This window comes from Stenella coeruleoalba (genome assembly GCF_951394435.1).
Source record: "Stenella coeruleoalba genome assembly, chromosome: 14".
Classification (NCBI taxonomy): domain Eukaryota; kingdom Metazoa; phylum Chordata; class Mammalia; order Artiodactyla; family Delphinidae; genus Stenella; species Stenella coeruleoalba.
The window spans coordinates 73740173-73767952 of record NC_137160.1 but is presented as its reverse complement, the minus strand read 5'-3'; the positions used below and the strand labels follow the sequence as shown (position 1 = coordinate 73767952).

At 42.8% G+C, this 27780-nt stretch overlaps 1 protein-coding gene and 1 long non-coding RNA gene across 3 annotated transcripts in view; one reads left to right on the top strand and one right to left on the bottom strand.

Annotated features, from left to right (window-relative positions):
• Window positions 1-13763: 13763 nt before the first annotated feature.
• Window positions 13764-27227, top strand: LOC307197040. Of its 2 annotated transcripts, XR_013831306.1 has the most exons (4): window positions 13764-13854; window positions 19025-19188; window positions 23366-23450; window positions 27055-27227. It is a non-coding gene; the product is annotated as an uncharacterized lncRNA (long non-coding RNA). The 2 variants fall into 2 exon arrangements; XR_013831307.1 differs by lacking the exon at window positions 27055-27227 and having other exon boundaries at window positions 23366-23790.
• The window catches only part of ALDH2 (aldehyde dehydrogenase 2 family member), a 30792-nt gene continuing 16863 nt past the window's right edge, over window positions 13852-27780 (bottom strand). Inside the window, exons 7-13 of the mRNA XM_079942593.1 lie at window positions 27236-27349; window positions 24589-24691; window positions 23801-23985; window positions 21265-21429; window positions 19265-19422; window positions 17532-17646; window positions 13852-15330 (exon numbers count right to left, since the gene is read on the bottom strand). Coding sequence (XP_079798719.1) covers window positions 15298-15330; window positions 17532-17646; window positions 19265-19422; window positions 21265-21429; window positions 23801-23985; window positions 24589-24691; window positions 27236-27349 — 873 coding nt within the window. The 3' untranslated portion in view covers window positions 13852-15297. The remainder of the gene's footprint in view (window positions 15331-17531; window positions 17647-19264; window positions 19423-21264; window positions 21430-23800; window positions 23986-24588; window positions 24692-27235; window positions 27350-27780) is intronic.

Genomic DNA, 27780 nt, shown 5'->3' with positions numbered 1-27780 from the left:
TGTCTAAAGTATCTAGATACTGTTGGACTTCCCTGGTGGTCCAGTGGTTAAGACACCATGCTTCCATTGCAGGGGGCATGGGTTCGATCCCTGGTCAGGGAACTAAGATCCCACATACTGTGTGGTGCAGTCAAAAAAAGAATAAAGCCTTCCTTAAAAAAATAAAGTATCTAAATACTATCTAAATCAGATATAGGTGACACTCTAGGTATGATTCATCTTGAAACAAAATTCCTCTCTAGCTGTGAACCTGTGAAACCAGATAAGTTATCTACTTCCAAAATACAGTGGTGGGATAGGCATAGGGTAGACATTCTCATTCCAAAAAGGAGTGATCAGAAGAAAGAAAGGAGTAATCAGAAGGAAGAAAGGAGTGATGGGTCCCAACCAAGTCCAATTCTAGCAAGGCAAATACCTTTAGATCTTAAGGCTCCAGAATAATCCTCTTTGGTTTGATGCTCTGCCCTCTGGATCCACTGGGTTGTGGTCCTGCCTTTGCAGCTCTGCCCAGGCAAGGGTCCTGCCCCCATGACTTCAGATGAAGCCTGTCTGTCCTGTTGAAACCAAGGTGATGGCCCTGATGATTTCTGAATTGCTTTTGGGATCATTCTTCCCCTTTCTTGAATAGTGCACATTCATAGCCAAGTAGCTTTATCATCCTGTCCTGTAGAATCAACATCTGAAAGCATTTCTTCCCATCTCAGTCCCCTTCAGCACAAACAGGCAGTGTTTCTGTTCCTGTAATCCAATAATCTCTTATCATTTGATAGTCCATCCACACCCTTTAGTGTTCTCTTCCAAACACATTTGCTCATTTTTTGGGATATGGACAGGCTGAGAATTTTCCAAAGCATTAAATTCTGGTTCCCTTTGCTTAACAATTCCTTCTTTAAGTCATCTCTTTCCTTTCACATTTTATTGTAAGCAGTCAGGAGGAAGAAAGCTACTCTTCAAACACTTTATTTATAAATCTCTTCACTGAATATTCATTTTCTTTTTTTTTACAAATATGACTTAAATATTTAACTTTGATCTTTTACTTGCAGCAGGATTTGTTCTTTTTTATTAAATTTTATTGGAGTATAGTTGACTTACAATATTGTGTTAGTTTCAAGTGTACAGCAAAATAATTCAGTTATTGAATATTCATTTTCATTGCTCTCCAGCTGTACCTTGCAAAAACACTAGGGCACAGTTCAGCCAAGTTCTTTGCCACTTTATAACAAGAATCGTCTGTTCTCCATTGTCCAACAGCATGTTTCTCATTTCCCTCTAAGACCTCAACAAAGTGGACCTTACCATCCATATTTCTGCCAACACTCTTTTCATGATTATTTATGTGTTTGCTAAGAAAATGAAAGCTTTCTCTCCACCTCTCCTCTTTTCTTTCTGAGCCCTCACCAGAAACATCTATCTTTCTAGCATGTACTTCCAAATTCTTCCAACCTCCACCCTTTCCCCAGTTCAAAAGCTGCTTCCACATTTTTAGGTAATTGTTATAGCAGCACCCCACTTCTCAGCACCAAAATCTGTCATAGCTTGGGCTGCTATAAGGAAATACTGTAGACTGGGTGTCTTTGAATTAGACATTTATGGGCGTGGCCAAGATGATGGAGTGGGAAGACCCAGAGCTCACCTCCACCCATCGGCACACCAAAATTACAACTATTTACAGATCAACTATTGATGAGAATGACCTGAAGACTAGCAGATTTTCCACAACTAAAGATGGAAAGAAGGAACTACAGGGAATTCCCTGGAGGTCCAGTAGTTAAGACTGTGTTTTCACTGCCAAGGGCCTGGGTTCAATCCCTGGTCAGGGAACTAAGATCCCACAAGTTGTGCAGTGTGGCCAAAAAGAAAAAAAAAAAAAAGAAAGGGAAACACAACCAGGCAGATAGGAGGGGCAGAGATACAGTATAGTTAAGACCCACACCTTCAGGGTAGGCCATCCAGAAGAGTCCAGCCCCAAAACGTCTGGCTTTGAAGATGAGAGGGGCTTCTGTATGGGAGAACCAGAGGGCTATAGGAAACAGACTTGGCTCTTAAAGGACATATGCAAAATTTCACATGCTCTGAGACCTAGTACAGAGGCAATAATTTGAAAGGAGCCTGGGTCAGACCCACTTGCTGATCTCGGAGGGCCTCCAGGAGAGGCAGGAGTCAACTGGGACTCCCCATGGGGACACAGACTCTGGTGGCAGCCATTTTTAGGAGCTCATTCTACCATGACATTGGTTCTGCCAAGTGCCATTTTGGAGTCCTCCTACTAGCCTATTAGTACCAGGGCCTTACCGCCACCAGCCAGTTGGGGATCCCAGGATCCCCAAGCTGAACAGCCAGCCATGCAGGGATATGCCCCGCCCACCAGTAGGCCAGCAGCCTCCACACAAGGCAGGGCCTGGCAGCCAACTGGGCTGGAGGCCAGCCCTGCCTACCAGTGTGCTCAAAGTAGTCAGCCCTGTGACAACAGATGGACCCATGAAACCCACATGGGGGCACCCCTAGAGTGTATAGCTCTGGTAACCAGAGGAGAAGGTGCTGCTAAGCCCCACAGGACATCTCTTATATAAGGCCACTTCTCCAAGATTGAGAATTGTATCCAATCTACCTAATACATAGAACTAAACACAGAATTAGGCAAAATGAAGCAATAGAGGAATATGTTCCAAACAAAGGAACAAGGTAAAACCCTAGAAAAAGACTAAGCAAAGTGGAGGTAAGTAATCTAGCCATTAAAGAATTCCAGGTAATGATTATAAAGATGTTCAATGAACTCAGGAGAAGAATGGATGAACACAGAAGCTTAACAAAATATAAAGAAGAACCAAACAGCCGAAGAATACAATAGTGGAAATAAAAAATACACAAGAAGGAATCAACAATAGAATAGATTATACAGAAGAACAGATCAGCAAACTGGAAGACAGAGTAGTGGAAATCACCCAAACTGAACACAAAAAAGGAAAAAGAATTTTGAAAAATAAGAATAGTTTAAGGTACCTCTGGGACAACATCAAGCATATTGAAGTTCACATTATAGGGTCCCAGAAGGAGAAGAAAGACAGAAAGAGGCAGAGAACTTACTTGAATACATAATAGCTGAAAAATTCCCTATCCAAGGAAAGGAAACAGACATCCAGGACCAGGAAGCACAGAGTCCTAAACAAGATCATCACAAAGAGGTCCACACCAAGACACATTGTAATTAAAATAGAAAAAAAATTAGAGAACATTAAAAGCAGCAAGGGAAAAGGAAGTAGTTACATACAAGGGAACTCCTATAAGACTCTCAGCTGACTTTTCAGCAGAAACTTTGCAGGCCAGAAGGAAATGGCACAATATATTTAAAGTGATGAAATGAAAAAACCTACAACCAAGAATATTCTACCCAGCAAGGTTATAATTCAGATTTGAAGGAAAGACAAAGAGTTTTACAGACAAGCAAAAGCTAAAAGAGTTCAGTACCAATAAGCCAGCTTAACAAGAAATGTGAAAGGGACTTCTCTGAGTGAAAAGGAAAAGACCACAGGATTTCCCTGGTGGTCCAGTGGTAAAGAATCCACCTTACAATGCAGGGGACATGGGTTCAATCCCTGGTCAGGGAACTAAGATCCCACATGCCACGGGGCAACTAAGCCTGCGCACCACAACTACAGAGCCCACATGCCCTGGAGCCTGTGTGCCACAACTAGAAAAGAGAAAACCCACACGCCACAACTAGAGAGAAGCCTGTGCACTGCAATGAAAGATCCTGCATGCCACAACTAAGACCCGATGCAGCCAAAAATAAATTAAATAAATAAATAAATGATAAAGAAATCTTTAAAAAAAGAAAAGACCACAACTAGAAATATAAAAATTACTAAAGGAAAAATGTAAAGGCAAATATACAGTAAAGGTAGTAGGTCAACCACTTATAAGGCTAGTAGAAAGGTTAAAAGACAAAAGTAGTAAAATTATCTATATCCATAATCAGTAGTTAAGGGCTACGCAAAACAAAAAGACATAAAATATGGTTTCAAAAACATTAAATATTAAACGCAGTGGTGAGTAAATATGCAGGGTGGTTAGAATGTGTTCAAACTTAAGAGATCAACTTAAAATAATCACATATGTATATATGATTGTTATATATAAACCTCATAGTAACCACAACCCAAAAACCTGTGATAGATACACACACAAGAAAGACAAAGGAATCCAAACAACACTAAGGATAGCCATCAAATCACAGAGGAAGAAAGCAAAAGAAGAAGAAACGAACAAAAGAGAACTACAAAAACAACCAGAAAACAGTTAACACAATGGCAACAAATACATATCTATCAATAATTACTTTAAATGTAAATGTATTAAATGCTCCAATTAAAAGATTTAGAGTGGCTGAATGGTTAAAAAAAAAAAAAGACCCATATATATGGTGCCTACAAAAGATTCACTTCGGATCTAAAGACAAACAGATTGAAAGTGAGGGGATGGGAAAAGGTATTCCATGCAAATGGAAATAAAAAGAAGGTTGAGATAGCAATACTTGTATCAGACAAAACAGACTTTAAAACAAAGACCATAATGAGACAAAGAAGGACATTAGATAATGATAAAGGGATCTAGCCAATAAGAAGATACAACAATTATATATGTACCCAACACAGGAGCATCTAAATACATAAGGCAAATACTAACAAATATAAAGGGAGAAGCTGACAGTAACATATCATTGTAGGGGACTTTAACAGCACATTTACATCAATGGACAGATCATCCAGACAGAAAATCAATAAGGAAACACTGGCCTTAAGTGACACATTAGACCAGATGGACTTAATAGATGTAAGTAGAACTTTTTATCCAAAAGCTGCAGACTGAAAATTCTTTCCAAGGGCACATGGAACATTCTCCAGGAAAGATCACGAGTCTCAATAAATTTAAGAGAACTGAAATTATATCAAGCATCTTTTCCAGCCACAGTGATAGCTAGAAGTCAACTACAAGAAAAAAATGGCAAAAAATACCAACATGTGGAGACTAAACAATATGCTACTGAACAACAAATTGTTCACCAAAGAAATCAAAGAGGAAATAAAAAAATACCTGGAGACAAAAGAAAATGGAAACACAGTGATCCAAAATCTATGGGATGCAGCAAAAGCAGTTCTAAGAGGAGAGTTTATAGTGATACAAGCCTACCTCAGAAACAAGAAAAGAAATCTCAAACAACCAAACTTTACACCTAAAGGAACTAGAAAAAGAAGAGCAAACAAAACTCAAAATTAGTTGAAGGAAAGAAATCATAAAGATCAGAGCAGAAATAAGTGCAATAGAGATTAAAAAGGCAACAAAAAAGATCAATGAAACTAAGAGGTGTTTCTTTGAAAAGAGAAAATTTAGTCAGACTCATCAAGAAAAAAAGAAAAAGGGCTCCAATAAATAATTAAAAATGAAAGGGAAGTTACAACCAACACCACAGAAATACAAAGGATCATAAGAGATTACTACAAACAATTATATGTCAATAAAATGGACAACCTAGAAGAAACGGGTATATTGCTAGAAATGTACAATCTACCAAGACTGAGGCAGGAAGAAATGGAAAATATAAAGAGACCAATTACCAGTAATGAAATTGAATCCGTAATTTTTAAAAACTCCCAACAGGGACTTCCCTGGGAGTCCAGTGGTTAGGACTCTGTGCTTCCACTGCAGGGGGCCCGGGTTTGATTCCTGGTCGGGGAACTAGGATCCTGCAAGCTGCAAGGCACAGCCAAAAAAAAAAAAAAAAAAAGTGAAAGAAGACAGACACAAAAGGTCACATACTGTATGACTCCACTTACATGAAATATCCAGAGTAGGCAAATCCCTAGAGACAAAGTAGATTAGTGATTGCCAGGGGCTGGGGTGGGGGGAGTTGGGGGGGGATTAGGGGATGACAGCCAAGGAGTACAGGCTTCTTTTTAGAGCAGTCAAAATGCTATAAAATCTATTATGGTGATAGATGTATAATTCTGTAAACATACTAAAAAAATTCAATTGTACTCTTTAAATAAATGGGTGAATTGTATGGTATGTGAATTATACCTCAGTAAAGGCATTTTAATGAGGAAAGGGGGTGGAGGAAGAAGGAAGGAAGAAAGAAAATGGGAAGGAACCATCGTTTCTTGTGATAAATCAGTGTCTTCCAAACTTTAATGCAGACTGACCCCTGAGGACCTTATTAAAATGCAGATTTTGATTCATTAGGTATGGGGTGGAACCTGGGAATCTGCATTGCTAAGAAGCTGCCTGGTGCTATAGATGCTGCCAGTTGGTCCTGGACCACACTGATGAGTGAGTGTAGACACCTCCAGGGTGCCCATCACCCAAAAGCCCCTGCTTAGGGGATGGGCTTAACATCTAGTGAGTACCATGTGGCCCCATCCTGCAGCCACAGCTGACTGGCTCAGGAATGGACTTCTGGGCCAAGCTGGACCTATCAGAAGCTCATGGGAACTGAGACTGGAACATTAAGCCAACCGTGAGTCGTGCTGTCCAGGCTGAGGCAGTCATCGTCTGCTGCATGAATATTAAAGCAGTGAAAGCCAACCTGCAGAGAAAGGAGAAGGCTGTGGAGAGAAGCAAAGAGGAGCAGCATCCAGTCTCTCTTGGTACTTGCTGTCCCTCATCCTGCCCCAAACATCTCCCTTCTGCTTGATACTCAGATTGATGTCTCGACCCTCTGAGTGTCACCGAGTGGTCACTTAATGGACATTTAAGTTGTTTGAAGTTTTCTGCTATCACAAATAGTGCTTGGAAAGAGCACTTAGGAAATAAACATATTTTGTCCACTTGTCCATTTGTTACCTTGGATAAATTTTTAGCAGTGGATTCCCACCAGAAAAGTCATAACAAGTTATATTCTCCTATAGTATGAGAGCATGCACTGGTTTTTTTACCTAAATTTCTGTTCCTCAAATATAGCATAATAAAATTTGACAGTCTGTGAATGTAAAGTTCTAGCATTTGCTCAACTTGACTCAGTTCAAATCCTTCAGCCTCTTGAGGTGGAAGGGACCCTAGCAATCATCAAGTCCAACCCTGTGCCCACAGTGCAGCTCTGCATTTCTGCGGCTCCTCAGCCCCTGCTGGAGCACTTCCCTTGACCTGGCGTGAACCTTCCCACATGCAGCTTTTCCTGCCCATTGCCAGAGATTTCCTGCTTGCTTCCGTCACTGTTCACTGACTGGCTCGGGTCTCTCCTTTGGGAGCCACAGAAACATCATCCCTCTTCTGGGACAGCTCCTCAGATGTCTCACTTGGTAGTTTTTTTTTTTTTTAAGTATTATTTTGGTAAAAACTGTAAAACATCAAATTTACCATCTTAATTATTTCTAAGTGTATGAATTAGTAGTTTTAAGTATATTCACAACTTTTTTATCTTGCAAAAGTGAAACTCTATACCCATTAAACAACCACTTCACTTGGTAGCCTTTTGAAGCCCCAAGGGGAAAGTAAGATTCTGAAAAGGCACAATTTCCAAAGAGTTACAATATCTCATTTGACGACTGTGATTCCCACTTTTCAGCTGAGAAACAAGACACAGAGATTACCTGAAATGAGACACAGGAACATGACATTTTGATATAGCTTTAAAAATAAATCATTAAATGCTCAGATGATTATGGTGATGATGGTTTTTATTGTTGTTATTGCCAGGTAATATACTGAACTGATATCCTTATCTCTACCCTTTGCAATGGGATTGAAGAGAGGAATCAGCAGGAGTCAGAAATGAGTGAAGGGCAGGTGCTATCTTAGTCTATTCGAGCTGCTCCAACAAAATGCCACAAACTGGGTGGCTTAGAAGCAACAGGAACATATTTCTCACAGTTCTGGAGGATAGGAGTCCGAGGCCAGAGTGCCAACATGGTTTGGGTGAGGGCCCTCTTCCTGGATCATAGCTGGCATATAAGAGTCTCTAAGGAGGCAGAGTAGGACCAGGAAATATCACCAGCTTCCCCCAGGATAATCCTGTTCCTCAGATGTTCCTAGTGTTGTCAAAAGCTCCCACAAGTATTGGGTCAGTGTGTATCAAATGAAATTCCCTGTATTAGGTAACTGAACTGTGGTTACTTAAGGGAGTATCCAAGATAAAAATTCAAACACATTAAAGTATTAAGAAGTAAATGGGCATGATGCCTGCAACTTACTCATAGATGGTCCAGAAAAAAAAGAAAATATATAATGGGAGTTGGGAAGGGGGGTAAGAAGGGATAGAGCAAATGGGAGAAAATGCTAAAAATGGATGAATTTGGGTAGAGTATATGAGAGATGATTGTACTTTTCTCAAAACTCTAAGTTTGAAATAATTTCAAAATAAAAAATAAAGAGCTAACACAAGTCTTTCTGAAGGAAGTTCAGATCCCTCTCATATTAAGGAAATGAGGGTTTCTGTATGGAAGGGTCAAAGAACGACCTGATACATTTTTTCCTCAGGCGGTGGTTCGCAAAGTGTGGCCGCCAGACCAGCAGCATCAGCATCATCTGGCACTTAGTAGATACACAGTAAATACTTCTTCCTGGGGCCACCAGATTGGGAGCTAGGGGTATATTTCACTGAACATTTTTTTTTTACTGTGTTTGTTTATTTCCTTTTCAGAAAAGGGTTAATAAAATCAATGTAAATGAATATCAGTTCCCTTTTATTCTTCACAAAAGAGCTGAGTGAGAACTGGATGTTACTGTAGGGATCGTGAGGAGATGGAGGCCCAGAGGTAATGCGGCTAATTTTTTTAAATTAAGGTAAAACTCACATAAAATTGACCATTTTAAAGTAAACAATTCAGTGACATTCAGTACATTCACAGTGTTGTGCAACTATCACCTCTATCTCGTTTGAAAACGTTTTCATCATCCCCAAAGGAAACCCGTATCTATTATCCATCCCCTTTCCTCCTTTCCCCAGCCCCTGGCAACTACCAATCTACTTTCTGTCTCTATGGATTTACCTTTTCTGAACATTTCATAAACATGGAATCAGACAATATGTGGCCTTTTATGTTCAGCTTCTTTCACTTAGCATCATGTTTTTGAGGTTCATCTATATTATAGCATGTATCAGTGCTTCATTACTTCTTTATGGTTGAATATTTCATTATGTGAATGGACCACATTTTGTTTATCCATTCATCTGTTGATAGACATTTGGGTTGTTTCCGCCTTTGGGCTATTATGAATAGTACTGCTGTGAACATTCGTAAACAAGTTTTTGTTGGAGTCCCTGTTTTCAGTTATTCTGGGTATGTGACCCTGGCCTCTTGATTCTCTCATTGCATTTGCCTGCTAGGTATTGCCCATATACAGTTTTGTTGTATGTAACACCATGTTTTGTTTTGTTTTGCTTGTTTTAACCATTTTTAAAATTGAAGTATAGTTAATTTACAATGTTGTGTTCCAGGTATACAGAAAAGTGATTCAGTTATATATATATTATATATATTATATATAATCTTTTTCAGATTCATTTCCATTATAGGTTATTACAAGATTTTGAATATAGTTCCCTGTGCTATACAGTAGGTCCTTGCTTATCTATTTTATATATAGTAGTGTGTATATGTTAATCCAAAACTCCTAATTTATCTCCCCGCCCCCCACTATACTCTTTAGTAACCATAAGTTTGTGAGTCTTTTTCTGTTTTGTAAATAAAATCATTTGTGTAACACCATCTTTGAAAGACACCAGCCTGGTAGGTCTAACCTATCAGCTCTCGGAGAGGATAACACTGTAGTTGTACTTATTGACCACGAGGTGGCGCCTAGACTTAGAAAACGCCTCATCAGCTCAGTTCTTGGGGCTGCGTAGTTCCTTGTGTCCCTTATTCAGCCATTTCCTCTTGGGCACTGGGCAAGGCTAAAGGCAGAAACAGCAGCTTTACATCCAATACTCCTGTGACTGACCCATATCCAAATACCCAGAGAGATTAGGTTATAACCTGAGATCTTTTTGCTTAGATAGCTAGTGTTCTAACTGGTTTGTCACTAAAAGCACAAGGAGATTAATGTGTCTAGGATGTCAGAATCAACATTATAGACATTTCTTAATAGCTAGCATTTCCTTTGTTATTTGTCAGTTTGAAAAACAGATTCTCTTACAATTACAATGAGTCTAATTCACAGGGACTGGGGGCAAGAAACATTACATTCCTCTGTTTTCTCCAATTCACCCCAACAGGGGTTTTGGCAACACTGAAATATTAAAAGGTCGGCAGTAACTCGGGAAACTCTCCAATCTCTATGTCTTCTTCTTCAGGTAAGAGCACCAGTATTCTTTGGGGGATCCATCCCTCCCTCGTTTTCAGCCCAGATGGACTAGAGGGGACTCCAGTCCTGGCCACAAGTGTGGACCATTATGACTCAGGTCTAAGTGAATCATCATATCTCAACCCTCTGGCCACAGTGACTGGTTGAGGGAGGGGCAGGATGTCACATCAGCTGGACCAATTAGCATGAACCTCTTTGCTGGGGCTAGCAAAAAGGGACTTTCTCCTAGCCAGTGGACTTGAGTCTGGCTGGGTGCGAGATGAGAGCTGTTGAGGTCAGTTGGCTCTTCTAAGGATCCAGACCCACCAGAACCAAAATGGGTATGGTCTAAAAATGAAGCCCACCTGGCAGAGGTGGAGCCAAGAGATGGAAACTTTTTGAACTTCTGAATCAAGCCATGGCCAAAGCTGAGATGTCAGGATTTTGGAATATAGGAACCATTTTTTTACACTGGTTTGAATTTGGTTTTCTGACACTTGCAACTAAAATATTCTTAAGTAATACACTGTCTGTTCAGAAAATCTTCCCAGTACTCTCACCCTACATCATGAGATTTGGATTAAATTGGTGGTAAGGTTAGGCATAGGAGAGGCATCACCCAAAATTTTGAGGGTACTGTTTCACATCATGGTAGGGATTGCTATTTGCCTCCCCAAATCCATTTTCCTTTTCTTCTTTAGAATTAAGAACTTCAGTTTTAGCTACGCACGCTGATCCCTGGCTAAAAAGACAATATTCCTTATCCTTCTTTGCAGCTAGTTGTGGCCATGTATCTTAATTTTGTCCAAAGACATATAAATGGAAGTTTTGTGGGCAACCTCTGGGAAGTTGCCTTATAGAGAAGAGTGTCCCACCTTCCTTTGTCCTTTTTACCATCCTACTCCCTGGAATGTTGATGTGATGGCTGGAATGTTAGCAGCCATATTAAACCTTGAGGATGAGGGTCATACTCTAGGGATAATGGAACATTGAAATAGTAGGATCCCAGGTTACTTAAAGACTTTGTGGAGTCACATTAATAGCCCTTAACTGCCCAACTTTGGACTTCTTTTACTTGAGAGAGAAATAAACTTTTATCCTTATTTTAGTTGTTATTTTTGCCTGAGAAATGTGGACTGGGAACAAAATCAAGGAGTGGAAGAGTCAGAACCTTGTAACTCAGTGAAAGAGACACCAAACTAGGTAATATAATGCTAGTTTTGCCTCTATAGTTCCTAATTCACTGTTCCTTGTAACCAGTAAAACAAAACATTAGAAGTGTGTTTATTATGATTAACAAAATAAATATTACATTAAAAAATGTGTTTAGTGCATGGAGGGTGACAAAGCCCCCAACACTGTAATCCCACAATCTGGGAGTGTCTAGTCATTTTATTGTGACACTTCACTTTAGTGCAATCGCTTGTTTCATTATCTCCACAGCTAGACTAAGCATTGGGAGCCAGTAATGTCACCAGCATTACTCCCTGAGGAAGCAGTTACCTAGCACAGTACCTAGCCTATGATAAGTGCTACTTAAGACTTCCTGAAACAAGGAATAGATAAATGAATGGAAAAAAGGTAAAATTTTAAAAATCTAAAAAAATTGCCAGAATGATTTGTTAACACATTGCTGCAAGAGGATAGTAATCTCAGGTCCCCCCATTTATCTCCTCCAAGTTGGCTTGGGCAGTTCCCAAATCTTGTCAGAGAAGCAGTGAACCGAAGGCTATGAATTTGTTCAGTCTGAACTGCTAGAGGGAGACTCTTGGCGCTGGGATGTACAAGGAATCCTGTTTCCCAAAGTAAGTTTTGCCCACCAGTGGTGTTACTGAGATGACTTCAGGTGGTACAAAGGCAAACTTTGTCTTAATGATTACATATTTGTAAATTATCCAAAACTTACAAATATGGCCAAGAAGATAAATGCATGTCCTTTCAAAGTCATGCCTAACCCCATTTTTTCTCATTTTCTAGGACAAGGGTCAGCAAGCTACGGCCAGGAAACCAAATCCAGTCCGTGGCCGATTTTTGTACAGCCCTCGAGCTAAGAATGTTGGGTTTTCCCCCATTTTTAAAGGACTAAAAACCAAAAAAGAAAATGTGACAGAGATGTTATGTACCCTGAAAAGCCTAACATGTTTATCACCTTGGCCTTTTACAGAAAAAGCTTGTCAACTCTGCCCTAGGAGATCGTAGCATTGTTTGAATTTGCTGTTAACTAATTAAGAGCTCACTCTGTGAAGTGACTTATAATTTATATATAGATTTATGTCCAGTACAGCTGCAAATGATTTCTATCTGGTAAAAACAAAATGCTCATGGTTAGTTACTGTTTCTTGCTTTCTAGGACATTAACCAGTTTTGTATCTAACCTAGCAATCTTTTTTTTTAATTAATTTATTTTTATATATTTTATTTTTGCCTGTGTTGGGTCTTCGTTGCTGCAAAAACCTTTATTAAAATGCCCACAAACGGCCAGTTCCTCAATGATTTTTGAACCTGATTCATCATCTTTTCTTTTTAATTGAAGTATAGTTGATTTACCATGTTGTGTTAGTTTCTGGTGTTCAGCAAAGTGATTCAGTTATATATATTCTTTTTCATATTCTTTTCCATTACGGTTTATTACAAGATGTTGAATATAGTTCTTTGTGCTATACAGTAGGACTTTGTTGTTTATCCGCTTCATCGTCTTATTAATTAATGAGTAAAATCTTTGACCTGTGTTCATCTTATATTCACACAGGAGTCATGTTTTTAACTTCTGAAAATCAGACTTTGACATGCATTTATTATTGCTTAGGGTAAATATTTAGCAGATAATAGTGGTACTCCCATTTACATAAAGGGCATAAATTATAGGCAAATAACCCAGGCTCAAACCTTCAAGAATTTAACTTCTGGCAAGAAGCCTGGAAAGCAAGTAAAATACATGAGTATTGTCTAGGGAGCATCCTTCCCTGCCTGCAGTCAGCAGGGGCCCTTCTTATCCTTCCATGATGTCATTACCTGATCGCTCTCATTGTCAATATCTGGCATCTATATTATATTATAATCATCACTTTTGAGACTCTGTTCCCCTCACCAGATCCTGAGCTTCTAGATAGTGTCTTATAAGTCTTATTCGTCTTTGCATCGCCAGTACCTAGCACTCAGTAACCTCCCAGTAAGTGTTTATGATGGACGCATGTGTGAGGGGCGTGACCTTTTCTTCCACCAGGCCCAGCTTAGGCCAGGCATCCCCTTTTGCACTCTCAGAACACCCTCTTCCTGTTATATCCCTATGTTTAATGCCTCTCTCCCCAGGTAGATGCAAGTGCCATGAGGACAGGGACAGACGTTTCAGTTGACCTGGTGCCACCGCGCACCACCTTAAGCCTAAGAAGCTGCAGAGAAGATGGGAGAACGGGGGTGAGCTCAAAGCTCTGCCCTTTGCAGCTCGGTTCACGTGTAATGGCACTGTTGCTGCTGCTCATCATCAAAGCTAAAATACAGAATCATTTCTTGAAGCAACGTCAACTGGAATATCCCATTACTGCTGACTGGTCATAAAATCCTTGTCTCCTCAATGAGGTACACTTATTTCAGCTATAGAATGATTAATTTGTATACATACATATATAAAATCTAAAAGATTAGCTTTACTTGTATTTCATTATTTTAAATTTAGTAACATTGTTTCATCTTTTTTATAATGTCTTCTATTTATGGCAGTTAAATGCTGTTCTTTTTTAGGTATTGCAGTAAGGTATTTTTCAAAATTTTTATCTAAATAAGGGTCAGTTTAAAGAAAAAAGTAAATGATAGTACAGGTATATGCATATATGACAAAAATTGAGAAGTGCTATTCAAAGAAGTCCAATTAGTCTCCAGTGGAATAGGGATCACCTATCAAGATGTGGCTTAGCCTCAGTGAAATAAAGCCAGGGGTCAACCAGTGAGCTCCATCACTCCCTGACACTGTCTGCAAATATTATACAGGTGTTTTTTCCTCAGGAAAGGATCAAACTTTGCCTCAAATTCTTAAAGGAATCTGTGACCCAAATGTGATCACTCACAAACTACTACTGTGATTCAATTCTTTTTGCTCCAATTCCATTGCTCACTAAGGAATCTTCTGATTCCTAATTTACTAATAATACTGATTTTTGCCAGGTCCCTTGACTAAAGTAAGGCAGTGTTCTTGATACAAGATTCAAAAGGTCCGGCTATTGGAAATACAGACCTCACTTAAAGTGAGTAAATTGATATCTGGATTTCAAATTAATCTCTTATGAAACTGGTCCAGCAGGAATCTGTCTCATTTGTCTGACCAAGTTTTTGAACTTAAAACACTGAGAACCAACCTTGGGTGTCAAGTGTGTGTTTCCTGGTTTACCTCCCTCTCTCTGAGGGCAGGGGCTGGGAGTCTTGTGTAGGTGTCGTCCTCAGTGTGTCGTACAGGGCCCACCACACATGGGCAGGCCGGAAACATCTGTTAACTACGTGCAGGAAACAAAGGCTATTTATCCACAGTAGGGGATGGGTGACAGTTGTTTACAATGTGACATACACACAGAGGGGACAACATATCTATGTGACAGCATCTCCTTGGGTTGAGATGGAGGAAGAGTTACCTAAAAAGTGAAGAGCAGCACTGTTTTTAATGAGTTTTAGTCCAGAATACAAAGAAAGGTGCTAGTTGCTACTTCAAAGATGGAACAGTGGTAAACAATGGCTTTTTCTTCCCCCATTAAGGCAAGTTACAGAAGGAATGGATGAGATATTTGAATCTATCTTTGAAAGATCACCCTGAAAGCTAGTAGTATTGTTGCAGTTTAAAAGGCTTTCCATATACCCTTTGTCCCACACCCACCCTATTTATTGATTCAAATTCTGGAACTTTCTTGATCCAAGAGATTTTTCTGGCAGAATTTCTCTTTTGAGACCTTTAGCATGCAACGGTCATTTTTCTTGGTTTTGTTGCTTATCTCCTTGAACTTTCCATCACTGGATGAGTAAAGCCAGCATGGTTCTTTATGAGTTCTTCTGAGGAACTTTGACTGTGACCTGTAAGAGGGGTGCAGAGAAGCTGTTAAATCTTCATGCTTCCCTTTGGTCTGCAGGCCGCCTCAGCTGGGTGATGCCTGAGCTATAAACAGAAGGGCTTTCCTGACTTCTAACATCTCGATGGCCAGTGGCCAATCCCAGCAACCGCTAGGGCTGTGTTCTGCATGAGATCACACTCTGCCTCCCCTTGACCTAGTCATTCTCAACCGGGGACAGCTGTGCCCCCCAGAGAACAGTGGGCAATGTCTGGAGACATTTTTGATTGTCACAGTTGGGGGGAGGGTTGCTACAGGCATCTAATGGGCAAAAGTCAGGGATGCTGCTCAACATCCTACGCTGCACTTGACAGCCCCACCACAAAGAATTATCCAACCCCAAGTGTCCACAGTTCCAAGGCTGAGAGACCCTGACCGAGATCCGTATGTTCCTCCACAAGAATCAGAGCCAGGAAAAGATAATGTGCTCAAGCTCACAGGTGTCTCAGTGTGTTAGGGGGAAGGTTCCAGATTCAGATGGATATGGGGTTGAATCCCATCGTTCCCCGCTACTGGGCAAGTGCTTCACCTCTGTGTGACTCGTTCCCTCATCTGTAAAATGGGGTAACAGCAATATCTCTTTCATGGGGTTGTTGTGAGCATTAAATGATGTAACATACATAAGACAGTGTAGCACAGATCCTGGCACAAAGTAAACTTTCAGTAAAAATAAAAAGAAATTTTCTCATCAGTCCCCCTTGCAAACTTGACTTCTGAGACCTTTAGCATGCAACAGTCATTTTTGTTAGTGAATGATAACACAAAAATCCTTATTTTTGTTAGTGTTATCATTCAAGTTCCTAAAGCTCAAAATACAGGATTTTTTTTTTTTTTTTTTTTTAACAGGACTCTTTATCATGAGCACCAAGCACAGTGTGGATGCTGGGCTGAATCAGCTTTGCCCCCTTCACCCACATCCTCTAACCCTCCTAAGCCATCAAGTCCTGCCATTTCTTCAAAAGCCTTCTCGAGTTCTCCCCAACATCTCATTTCCTGAGGGCCCCAGCATTCGCAGCTTACAGTTGGCTTCCTCCACAAATCACCTCAACTCAAGCCTCTCCTTTTCAGGCTCTTCCACTGCCCTCCAGTCAATCCTTAAATACTGCAGTTCCTTGGGGCTCAGTCCTAGGCCTCCCTCCTCCCTCACTCCATACCTAAATAATCTCCTCCATAACTATTGTTTTGATGAACAGTTATAGGCTAATGACATCTCAATGTCAATATCAAATCTGGGTCTCACCTCTTGTATATGATGGAAACATTTCAATAAACAAGTAAACATGTTTACTTTATTCCAGTGATCTTCTTGAGAGCTTAGGTTGTATCTTATTAGAGTTTCACGCTATATAGTATATACTGAATGAAGACCACTGTTTACGTTTTCCTGCTCTGTTCCCCCTTTCTCATCCTGCTCCCATCGCCGCCCCCCACCCCCAGGCTGGTTTGCTTGCCCTGTGCCCATTTCTCTTTTCTTAAAATATCATTGTGAGTATGTTTCCTGGTTAAATTATAATTAGTATTCATTGTAGACAGAAAATCATTTTTACCTTAGTATCTTTCTTTCCTGTCTTTTTTCACTTTGATAAAGATATCTGAGTATCTGTATATGGGCATATACAGTTTTAAAGTTGGGCTTATACTGCATATATCACTTTGTATCCTCCTTTTTTACTTTAAAGGATAAGCATTTTTCACATCAAATATTCTACAAAAATACTTTAACAGCTACTTAATATTCCATAATTTATTGGGCATTTAGGTTACATCTGATTTTTCCCTGTTGGAGAATGCTGTGATGGCTATTTAGGGAAGTAAAGCTTTCTTTCTATTTCTGCTTAGTTCTTCAGGATTGCAGAAGCAAAGGATACGCCCCTTGATATCTAATGCCTCGTAGCTTGATTCTTATTAGAAGTTTTTCCTCGCTGCTTCAGCCCACTGGGATCTTTGCCTCCTCTCAGGTTTTACAGAACTCAGTGTATAACAAAGCCCAGCAAAGGACTGTGTAGGCATAGTGGTGGTCAAGTCCCTACTTATTCCTCATGAGACACAGCAGAGACTGGGTCTTTACCCTCTTTGGTAGCTTCCATGGCTTAAAACAAGAAACTAGCAGTCAATACTGATGGACCCCAGCACGAGGGAGAGGGCTGAGAAGGTGCCCATACTCACAGTTTTCACTTCAGTGTATGCCTGCAGCCCATACTCTCCCAGCTCCCGGCCGCTCCCAGACAGTTTGTAGCCACCAAATGGTGACTGGGCCCCAAACACATCATAGCAGTTGACCCTATAATTTAAGATGAGATTTCAGAAGTAACTTTTGGGGTGGAGGATAAGCATCATACCCCTCAGACCTCCTGTATTGTTCTAAAATCTTATTGAGAAAAATGGATGGGTAGAACCCTACTAATAGCTAGCTATATATAAGTCAAAAGCAGGCCACATGAAATAAAGCCATAAGTCATCTCATCCTTCCCATTTCAATGAATCATTTTTGCTAATTGGGTATTAAGCTTTTTGGGGCAATTTTTTTTAATTATTAAATTTTAACTGAATTTAAAACTCACCACTTTAAAGGTGCTTTATAGTACATTCAGTGCTTTATAATATATTCACAATGTTGTGCAACCATTACCTCTATATAATTCCAGAACATTTATCACCCCAGAAAGAAACCCTATACCCAATAAGCAGTTACTCCCCATTCCCCCCCCTCCTCCAGCCTCTGGCAGCCCCTAATCTACTTTCTCTCTCTATGGATTTGTCTATTCTGGGCACGTCATATAATGGAATCATATAATATGTGACCTTCTGTGTCTGGCTTATTTCATTTAGTATTATGTTTTCCATGTTGTAGCAGGTTATCAGTACTTCATTTCTTTTTATGGCTGAATATTCCATCGCACAGATAAACCACATTTTGTGTATCCATTCATCAGTTGATGGACATTTAGGTTATTTCCACCTTTTGACTATTGTGACTAATCTATGAACATTCAGATACACTTTTTTGTGTGGATGTATGTTTTTTTTCTCTTGGGTATGTACCCAGGAGTGGAATTGCTGGGTCCTATGATAATTCTATGTTTAACTTATGGAGAACTGCCAGACTTTTCTAGTGGCTGCAACATTTTACATTCCCACCAGCTATGTGTAAGGGTTCCAGTTTCTCCACATCCTAACCAACACCTGGTATTTTCTGTTTTTTAAATTACAGCCATTGGAGCTTCCCTGGTGGCACAGTGGTTAAGAATCCGCCTGCCAGTGCAGGAGACATGGGTTCAAGCCCTGATCCAGGATGATCCCACATGCCACGGAGCAACTAAGCCCGTGCGCCACAACTACTAGGCCTGCGCTCTAGAGCCCGCAAGCCACAACTACTGAAGCCCACATGACTAGAGCCCGTGCTTCACAACAAGAGAAGCCACCACAATGAGAAGCCCGCGCACCACAACAAAGAGTAGCCCCCACTTGCTGCAACCAGAGAAAAGCCCACGTGCAGCAACAAAGACCCAACACAGCCAAAAATAAAATAATTTTTTTTAAAAAATTAAAAATAAATAAATTACAGCCATCCTAGTGGGTGTGCCATAGGTGCTAAGCTTTTAAGACCAGTGTTTACATAGATGTGGGCCCTCAGCTCTGGTCTCCTGCTCTTGTTACAGCTTGGTAAGGAGCCCCAGTCATCCATCTGCTTGCCCAAGAACAGCTGCATGGGCATATGCACCGGAGGGAAGTTTCATCTGGAGGAGAGGGGGAAGGACATCCCCATCTGCTATACCACACCCTGACCCAGGAGGAACTAAGCCCGGCACCCCAATTCTGGGATGTGAGTAGTGGATTCCAGAAGACCCTGGCTTGGGGATCTCTACCTGGGTTGCGAGAGGCTGCTGGGAGGCACTTACCACACGGTGCCAGCCTGGAGGGCTTGGGACAGATAATTGGCCTTGTCCAAGTCCTTTGTGAAGACAGCTGCAGCCAGCCCGTACTTGGAATTGTTGGCTCTCCCAACGACTTCCTCTATGGTCTTGAACTTCAGAATCTGCATCACTGGCCCAAAGATCTGGGGTTAGAGAGCACAATGGGTGGGTGGGGCAGACACGGAACCACCTGTTACCCAGCTTTCCACAGCATTGAGCAGATCATTCCAGATGTGGTAGCAAGCCACCAGACACACCCTAACGGTTCCAGAGGGAGAAGACAGCTCTCACACTCACTGGAATACAAAGGGAAGGAAGCTAAGGGGACTGGTTACCTTCTGTGTGGCATGGACCTTACATACCTTATCTTATTTCTAAACAGTCCTGTGAGGTAGGGGCTTGCACTGACAGGTCACATGGAAATTTAGTTTCAAAGAATTTCAGTCAGTCATTCAACAAGGCACACACTAGATGCTGAAGAAAAAGCTATGAACAAAATAGGGTCTCTGATCTCAAGATGTTCTGAGTTTATCTTATACTTTCCCTGCCCTATTTCTGAGCCATTTCTTCAAGGCATCCTGGTTCCTTTTAGTGGGCTTTAGTGGGCTTCAGAAACCAAAACATGGGAGCTAGGCGTGCTTGTTGCGGTTGGGGTGTGGCTGCTCTCAGCCCTATCAGGGGAGAGACCCCGGGGAACAGATCCTGATGTAATCAAGTGATTGGCATGTGACCGTGACAAGTGGTGGGAGCCCAGAGGAGCTACCTGGTCTGAGTGATGGGAGGCAGGGGATCAGGGAAGGCCTCGAGAGGTGACAGTCAAGCTGTGACACCACACGAGCAGAAACTGGCCAAACCAGAGTGAGGATGAGGAGCAGGGAGGAGGGAAATGGAGTTCCAGTCACCGGCACACGCAGCACCCATTCTTAAAACATCCCATTCTCCACTAAAGAAACTAGGACTTCTTGAAGAAATCACTGATTCTAGGACTGGGTGGAGAGTGTCAAGACGGAGGTGCGAGAAGACTGCCAGGAGCCCATCATGGTTGGAGCGAGGATTGCGAGACGGGGCATCTTGCACTTCGGGCACTAGCAAAGCAAAGGCAGCCCCTGCCCTTCTAGAAAATGGATATTTTCCATTTCCATCAAGATTAAAAAAAAAAAATAGCATCGAAGTAGTCATGATGGGAAAAGAGGCAGAACTCTGTTGTACTCTCTTACCCTGATTTTGCATTTTAATATTATTTTATTTTGAATTATCCATGAGAGGGGGTGGCAGTATAATGTTTTCCCTGCATAGGGCCGCTAAAGGGCTTCATCCTGCTGGGGGAAGTGGAGTGAGTCTGAATCCACAAGGGCAGAGTACACATGTCGGATACCCCTGGATCTCCAGTGTCTGTAGAGCACCTTGCACATAGTAGGAATTCAAAAATTATTTGTGGTAAGGGATATGGAGATATATATATACGTATAGCTGATTCACTTTGTTATAGAGCAGAAACTAACACACCATTGTAAAGCAATTATACTCCAATAAAGATGTTAAAAAAAAAATTTTGTGAAATGAACGAATGAATGAGATGGAGTTGCTGCCCTACCTTCATAATCAGTGCCAAGGGGGAGAGAAGATCAAGGGACTCTCGCCATGTGGGGAAGTCAGCCCTTTGATCTAGTCCAGTGTCTGCTTACACGAAGGCCATGAGAAGGGCTGGGAAGAGTCATTCCTTTAACTCACAGCTCGCAGGGAGCAGAACACAAAGGACCTGTAGGCTCTGCTGGGGAATTCAGACTTTCTCCCCAACCACTGGCAGCCATAAGAGACTGAAGAGGAGAGGCACAAGATCAGAAGTGAATTGCAAATCATTTGTCTTATGCATAGAGCCAGGATTTGGCCCAAGGCCAGCGGATGGGTCCTGGGTCAAGATGCTGGACTGAACTGTCCGCTTCTCCTCCTAGGAACATTCCCTCGAGCGCTGGACGCATGCTAACCTCCTCCTTTGCGATGGTCATGCCATCCTGCACGTCTCCAAACACGGTGGGCTGGATGAAGTAGCCACGGTCAGCAGCCGCCCCTCCACCACACAGCAGCTTCGCCCCCTCCTCCTTCCCAGATTTGATGTAGCCAAGGACCTTCTTAAACTGAGTCTCATCCACCTGAGGGAGAAGGAGCCCAGAGTTACAGAGATGCTACAGCCATACCTCTCCCAGCTTCAGGCTTAGAACCACACAGGCAAGAAGCCAACTGGGAAATGGCCAGATCATGAATAAGCAAGGCCCAAAACAAGAATAGATTCCACCAAACTCATTAGCCCTCAAAGAAATGAATATCAAGCCTACTGTTTTTGTTTTTCAAGTATGAGATTACTAAAAATTTTAAATAGTAAGAAAATACATTGATACCAAGGGTATGCTGCATACTCTGTAATATTCATACATTATTAGAAGGACTGATACAACATTATAGGTCAATTACACCTCAATTTAAAAAAAAAGAGAAAGGACTATAAGCTGGTACAGCTCTTCGGGCAAATGGCTTATTAATATCAGACAAAAAATTAGATGTTCATATCCTCTGACCCAGCTATTTAACTTCTAGGAATTTATTCTACATGTGACAAAGGGACCTGAACAAGGATAGTCACTGGGGAACATCTTACAGAAGCAAGAAGTGGAAACAATCCCAAGTATGCATCAGTAGAGGAGCTGGTTAATATGGCACACCCATATGTTGGCATCATTAACAACAGACCTGTCCACAGACAGACACAGAATGACAGCCTAAGATGTTCTGTAAAGAGGGGGGAAGCTTGTAGGATGATATATATTATATGACCCTACTTTTGCTAAAACAAACATGCCAAAATGTAACTCTGTGTGTATGTGGTTACCTATGAGGAATGGACATGAAGGGGACAAGGGGATCTTATTTTTTACTTTAAACTCTTTTTTATGAAGTTTTTAATACAAATTTGTATTACCTTAATAATTATATAGCTACAAACCACAAAGAAAAATGAGAGAAAAAAAGACGCTGGGATTCACAGCAGCACTATTCACAATAGCTAAAAAGTAGAAACAACCCAAGGGTCTATCAGCAGATGAATGGATAAAGAAAATGTGGCCTATCCATTCAGTAGCATATTATTCAGCCAGGAAAAGTAATGAGCCATCAAGTCACGAAAAGACATAGAGGAAACTTAAAATTACATTGCTAAGTAAAAGAAGGCAATCTGGGGGAAAAAGAAAGGAAAAGAGGAAGAAGCCTAATCTGAAAAGGCTACAGACTATATGATTCCAACTATATGACATTCTGGAAAAGACAAAACTATAGAGACAGTAAAAAGATCAGTGGTTCAAGGGTTAGGGGGAGGGAGGAATGAACTGGTGGAGCACAGGAGATTTTTAGGGCACTGAAACTATTCTGTGTGATACCGTAATCATGGGTACATGTCTTGATTCATTTGTCAAAACCCACAGAATGTACAACACCAGGAGTGAACTCTAATGTAAACTACGGACTTCATTTAATAATCATATATCAATACTGGCTCATCAAATTATAACAAACGTATCACACCAATGCAAGATATTAATAATAGGAGAAACTAGAGGATGGGGAGGTTAGGGGATATATGGGAACTCTGTACTTTCTGCTCATTTTTCTAAAGGAATAGAATCTATTAATTAAAAAAAAAAAAAGGCTGCCTTGGCCAGCACTGGAGCCTGGGGAGTAGACACAAGGAACGCAGACATCCCCAGGACAATGAAGCCTGCAGAGACGCCCCTGTTGGCCCCAGAAGTGGGCTCAGGGCCGCGTGCAAGGGATTTGTGGGAGGAAGCATCCCTGACCCAGTGGATTCCTCATCCCTGGAAGGAGGAGGCTGGAGGAGGCCAGCACAGGGCCCTGTGGAGAGTGAGCCCAAGACAGGCTGGGTCTAAGGCCAATGCTGGAAAAAGGATCAGGATGTGATGGGGTGAGGCACTGTGTTTCCTTTTGTTATAATTATTATTGACTGTATTTTTATTAGTTAAAATGAATACATGCTCACTGTAAAAAAAAAAAATTTTTTTTAAATTTTAAATCAAACAGCTCAGAAGAGTATAAAGTGAAATGAAGTCCCTCTGCTACAACAGCCCTCCGCCCTCCTCCCAGACGTAACTGCGATTAACAACAGGTATGTGTGTGTCTTTCTGGTAGATGCATTTATATGGATGGCCAAGGTCCAGGAAACATGCATTCCCTTTCTCACAGCCATTCCTCATATTTATTATGTGTATGTAATTTACAAAGGGCTTTCCATTATTAATTTCCACTTCACGGCCACTCTGTGAGTTACGAAGGACAGGCTTTATGGATGAGAGAATGGTGGCTCGGAGAGAGCATGTGGCTTCCCAAGGGCACACAGCTGGTACCTGGCAGAGCTGAGACTTGAAGCCAGGCCTGCCGGATTCAGAGTCCAAGGCCCTTTCCGCTTCTCCATGGTGGCTCCGGACACCGAGACCTGCGTGCAACCACTGGGCTTACCTGCGGCCCCTGCTCAGTCCGGCTGTCAAAGGGGTTCCCGACCACACGAGACCTGGCCCGGGCAACACTCCGCTCCACAAACTCGGTGTAAACGTCCTCCTGCACAAAGGTCCGGGAGCCTGCACAGCAGCACTGGCCCTGGTTGAAGAACAGGGCGAAGTGGGCCTGCTCCACAGCCCAGTCCACTGCGGAGGCAGAAGGCAACCATAAGAAGAGGATAAGGAGGAGCCTGGCCCCAGTGGCTGCTACCCTTAACCCGTTAACACTACCAACAGCGTTCATGCCTGCTGGGTGCCAGACTCTGTGTGGGAACAAGGCAGGGCCGATCGCTCCCTTCTCTGAGTGTGGAGACCAAGTGGCAGATAGACACGAAGGACGGTGGTCATCACCCACTATGGTAATAGAGCCAAGGGCGGCTGGAGGACCAAACCAGCTGGCCTATGGCCATCAGGGAAGACTCCCTCAAGGAGGACGAATCTGGGAGCACCTCAGCAGGACCAGGAAAAAGGATGTGATGGAGGAAAAGTAGTCTAATCTGAAAGCAGGCTGCATTCTTGTGCAAGTGAGTAGCTCAGCCTGGCTGGATTACAGGGAGCAGAGAGGAGAAAGGCTGGGGGAGAGGCCACATCGTGTAGGCCACAGGGCCATGCTGAGGAATCTTACTTTCATCCTGAGGCCCTGGGGGCAGAAACCAATCCGAGGGATGCTGAGGATTGCGGAACTGAGTGGAACCACAGAATACAGAGCCAGCGGCAGGTTGCTATCAGACCTCCCCCCTGAAAACTTACTGTCAGCATCTGACATGATGATATTGGGACTCTTTCCTCCTAGCTCCAGGGTCACTCTCTTGAGGTTACTGTTCCCCGCAGCAGTCTGGATTAGGTGGCCAACCTACAGGGAAGCGGGAACAGAGACAAACTCAGCAGAGGAAAACAAAACCAAATGTTCTCAGACACACAGAACGGAAGCCCCCGCAACCTGAGGGAGTAGCTGGACTACAAGAGACCTGGAGAATTTCACCAAATCTGGCCATTCACTTACCATCACTGCCCCATCCTCTGAGCTCGTAGGATGACAATGTCAGTAACGACACGAGCAGGGTCATTGCTGTGTGGCTTCTACACACTCAGCACCACCTACATACCAGACACTGTGCTAAGTGTTTTGTGTGCATTAAGTTCAACCCTCACAACAACCTCAGAGGTAGGGCCGACTCTTTCCCTTGATATAGAAATGTGGGAGCTATAGCTCAGAGTGGTCAAGTCACTTGCCCAAAGTCACACAGTAAATGTGGAGTCAGAATTCACATTTGGGCAAACTGCATCCAGCACCAGTTCAGACCTGCTATCCTGCCTCATTCTCACAGTGTTTTAAATGGTATCTCCTAGCACAGGGCAAGGATGGGGTGCTTCTCACCTCCATATTCCAAGAGCCTGGCACAAAGAACCCCTGTGCTTATCTGTTGAATGAGCACACATACCGCGGTCAAGAAACCATCCCATGTGACTTCCCTGGTGGTACAGTGGTTAAGAATCCGTCTGTCAATGCAGGGGGACACGGGTACGAGCCCTGGTCCAGAAAGATCCCACATGCCGCGGAGCAACTAAGCCCATGTGCCACAACTACTGAAGCCCGCGGGCCTAGAGCCCGCGAGCCACAACTACTGAAGCCTGCGCCTAGAGCCCGTGCTCCGCAACAGGAGAAGCCACTGCAATAAGAAGCCCGAGTGGGATAGGGAGGGTGGGAGGGAGGGAGACGCAAGAGGGAAGAGATATGGGAACATATGTATATGTATAACTGATTCACTTTGTTATAAAGCAGAAACTAACACACCATTGTAAAGCAATTGTACCCCAATAAAGATGTTAAAAAAAAAAAAAAGAAGCCCGCGCACTGCAACGAAGAGTAGCCCCTGCTCGCTGCAACTAGAGAAAGCCCGTGCACAGCAATGAAGACCCAACACAGCCAAAAATAAATTAATTTAAAAAGAAAGAAAGAAACCATCCCATCTGCAAGATTCTCAACATCCCCTTGAGGCATTAATTTAGGTGGTGACTAAGCCAAGAAAGAGCCTGGACTGTGTCATCTAGGCCACAGTTCTGCCCTCCGGCAACCGCCATCTCTGCATACAGACTGAATGTCTAAAGGTAACTTTACCTCGGGGATCATTTTAAAGATCACCTTTATTATACTATTCAGCATGCCTTCTCTAAAGTCATGCAATGAAGGCTTCCAAGAATTCAAGATAGGAAAAATGAATTTTGTCCCTGCTTTCAAGGTGATTATGTTTAAGGAATCCCCAGGCAGCTTATATGTCTTTGTCTCTCCGGGGCCTGGCACAGAGCGGCACTCACTCATCCATTCACTCACTGAGCACTTACTCTGGGCTAGACTTTTGCTGAATACATCATAAGCTTTATCTCACTCAGGCCAACCCCGGGAGGTGGGCACAGTTATTATCCCTATTTTATAGGTGGGGAAAAGGAGGCTTCAGGAGGCTAACTTGCCTAAGGTCGCATAGCTAAGTAAGTGCTGCTGAAACAGTTAGTTTGACTCCAAAGCGCATTATCTTTCCCACTACACCACACCCACTGTCTGTACTGCATAGATACTGCCATCCTCATTTTTTTTTTTTTTTTTTTTGCGGTACACGGGCCTCTCACTGCTGTGGCCTCTCCCGTTGCGGAGCACAGGCTCTGGACGCACAGGCTCAGCGGTCATGGCTCACGGGCCCAGCCGCTCCGCGGCATGTGGGATCTTCCCGGACCGGGACACGCACCCGTGTCCCCTACATCGGCAGGCAGACTCTCAACCACTGCGCCACCAGGGAAGCCCACTGCCATCCTCATTTTAAACACAATGAATGGAGCCCCCAAAGACACTCAGTGAATTGCCTCATGTCATAATGACAAGGCTGGGATTTGAACTCATGTCTCCCTAAAGCCCACTCTCTTTAATTGCCAGGGCAGTGCCAGTCAAAGAGTCTGACACAGCCGAGGTGCTTTGACCTTGGGCAGGCAGTCAGCTCTGGGCTTTATAAAGTCTACACATAGACAGTCCTGGCCTCTTTATCCCACATGGGATGCCAGGCCACCCCCCTACAGCAACTGGAGTGTCAACCAATCCACAAAGGGTTCCACCCTGATGGTCCCTGCTGGCACACATGGGGCCCCTCACTTGAGCTACTCAAAGGCAGTCCTGGGGTAGACCCCCATGCAGTACCCAGAGGCTAATCTTATTTTACTTTATTTTAGCTGCGCTGCACGGCTTGCGGGATCTTAGTTCCCCAACCAGGGGCTGAACCTGGGCCACAGCGGTGAAAGCACCGAGTCCTAACCACTGGACCGCCAGGATAGTCTTGAACGCATCATCCTTTGAGGACTGGCAGCGTTTGAGCCAAACATACCACAAGCCTGAGGTCCTAGGATGCCTTACCTCAGTGGAGCCTGTGAAGGCCACTTTGTCCACATCCTCATGAGAGGCAACGGCGGCCCCAGCCGTGGGGCCAAATCCAGGTACGATATTGACCACGCCAGGAGGAAAGCCGGCCTGTAGGCAAACACCAGGGACACTGGGAGTCATTCTCCCGCTCCAAAGGGTCTGGACAGAGGAATACACATCCCCTCCCAGAAGCTGCGGCAGTCTGCCCAGCACACAGGTGAGCAGTCTTACCGGGTACTGCTCAGGAATTCCAAATGGTGCAGCAAGGAGCCTGTTTTGTGGGATTCCCTGTGCCCTTTGCCCCTGCCCCCATGGCACTCACTTAGAATGGTTTTCATCCTTCAGAGGGGTCTTGCAATGAAACCCAATGTAGAAGAGAGGTGGTGCGGGTCACTTCAGCTGAAGTGTGATGAGCAGGGATGAGGGGGGTTCACTCCCTTCTCTACAAATACCCGTCCCCACTACGGGGGCCCCTCATCAGCACTCCTATAGAGCAAGCCTCTACAAAGGCATATAGAGGTCAAGATGGACGCAAGCCA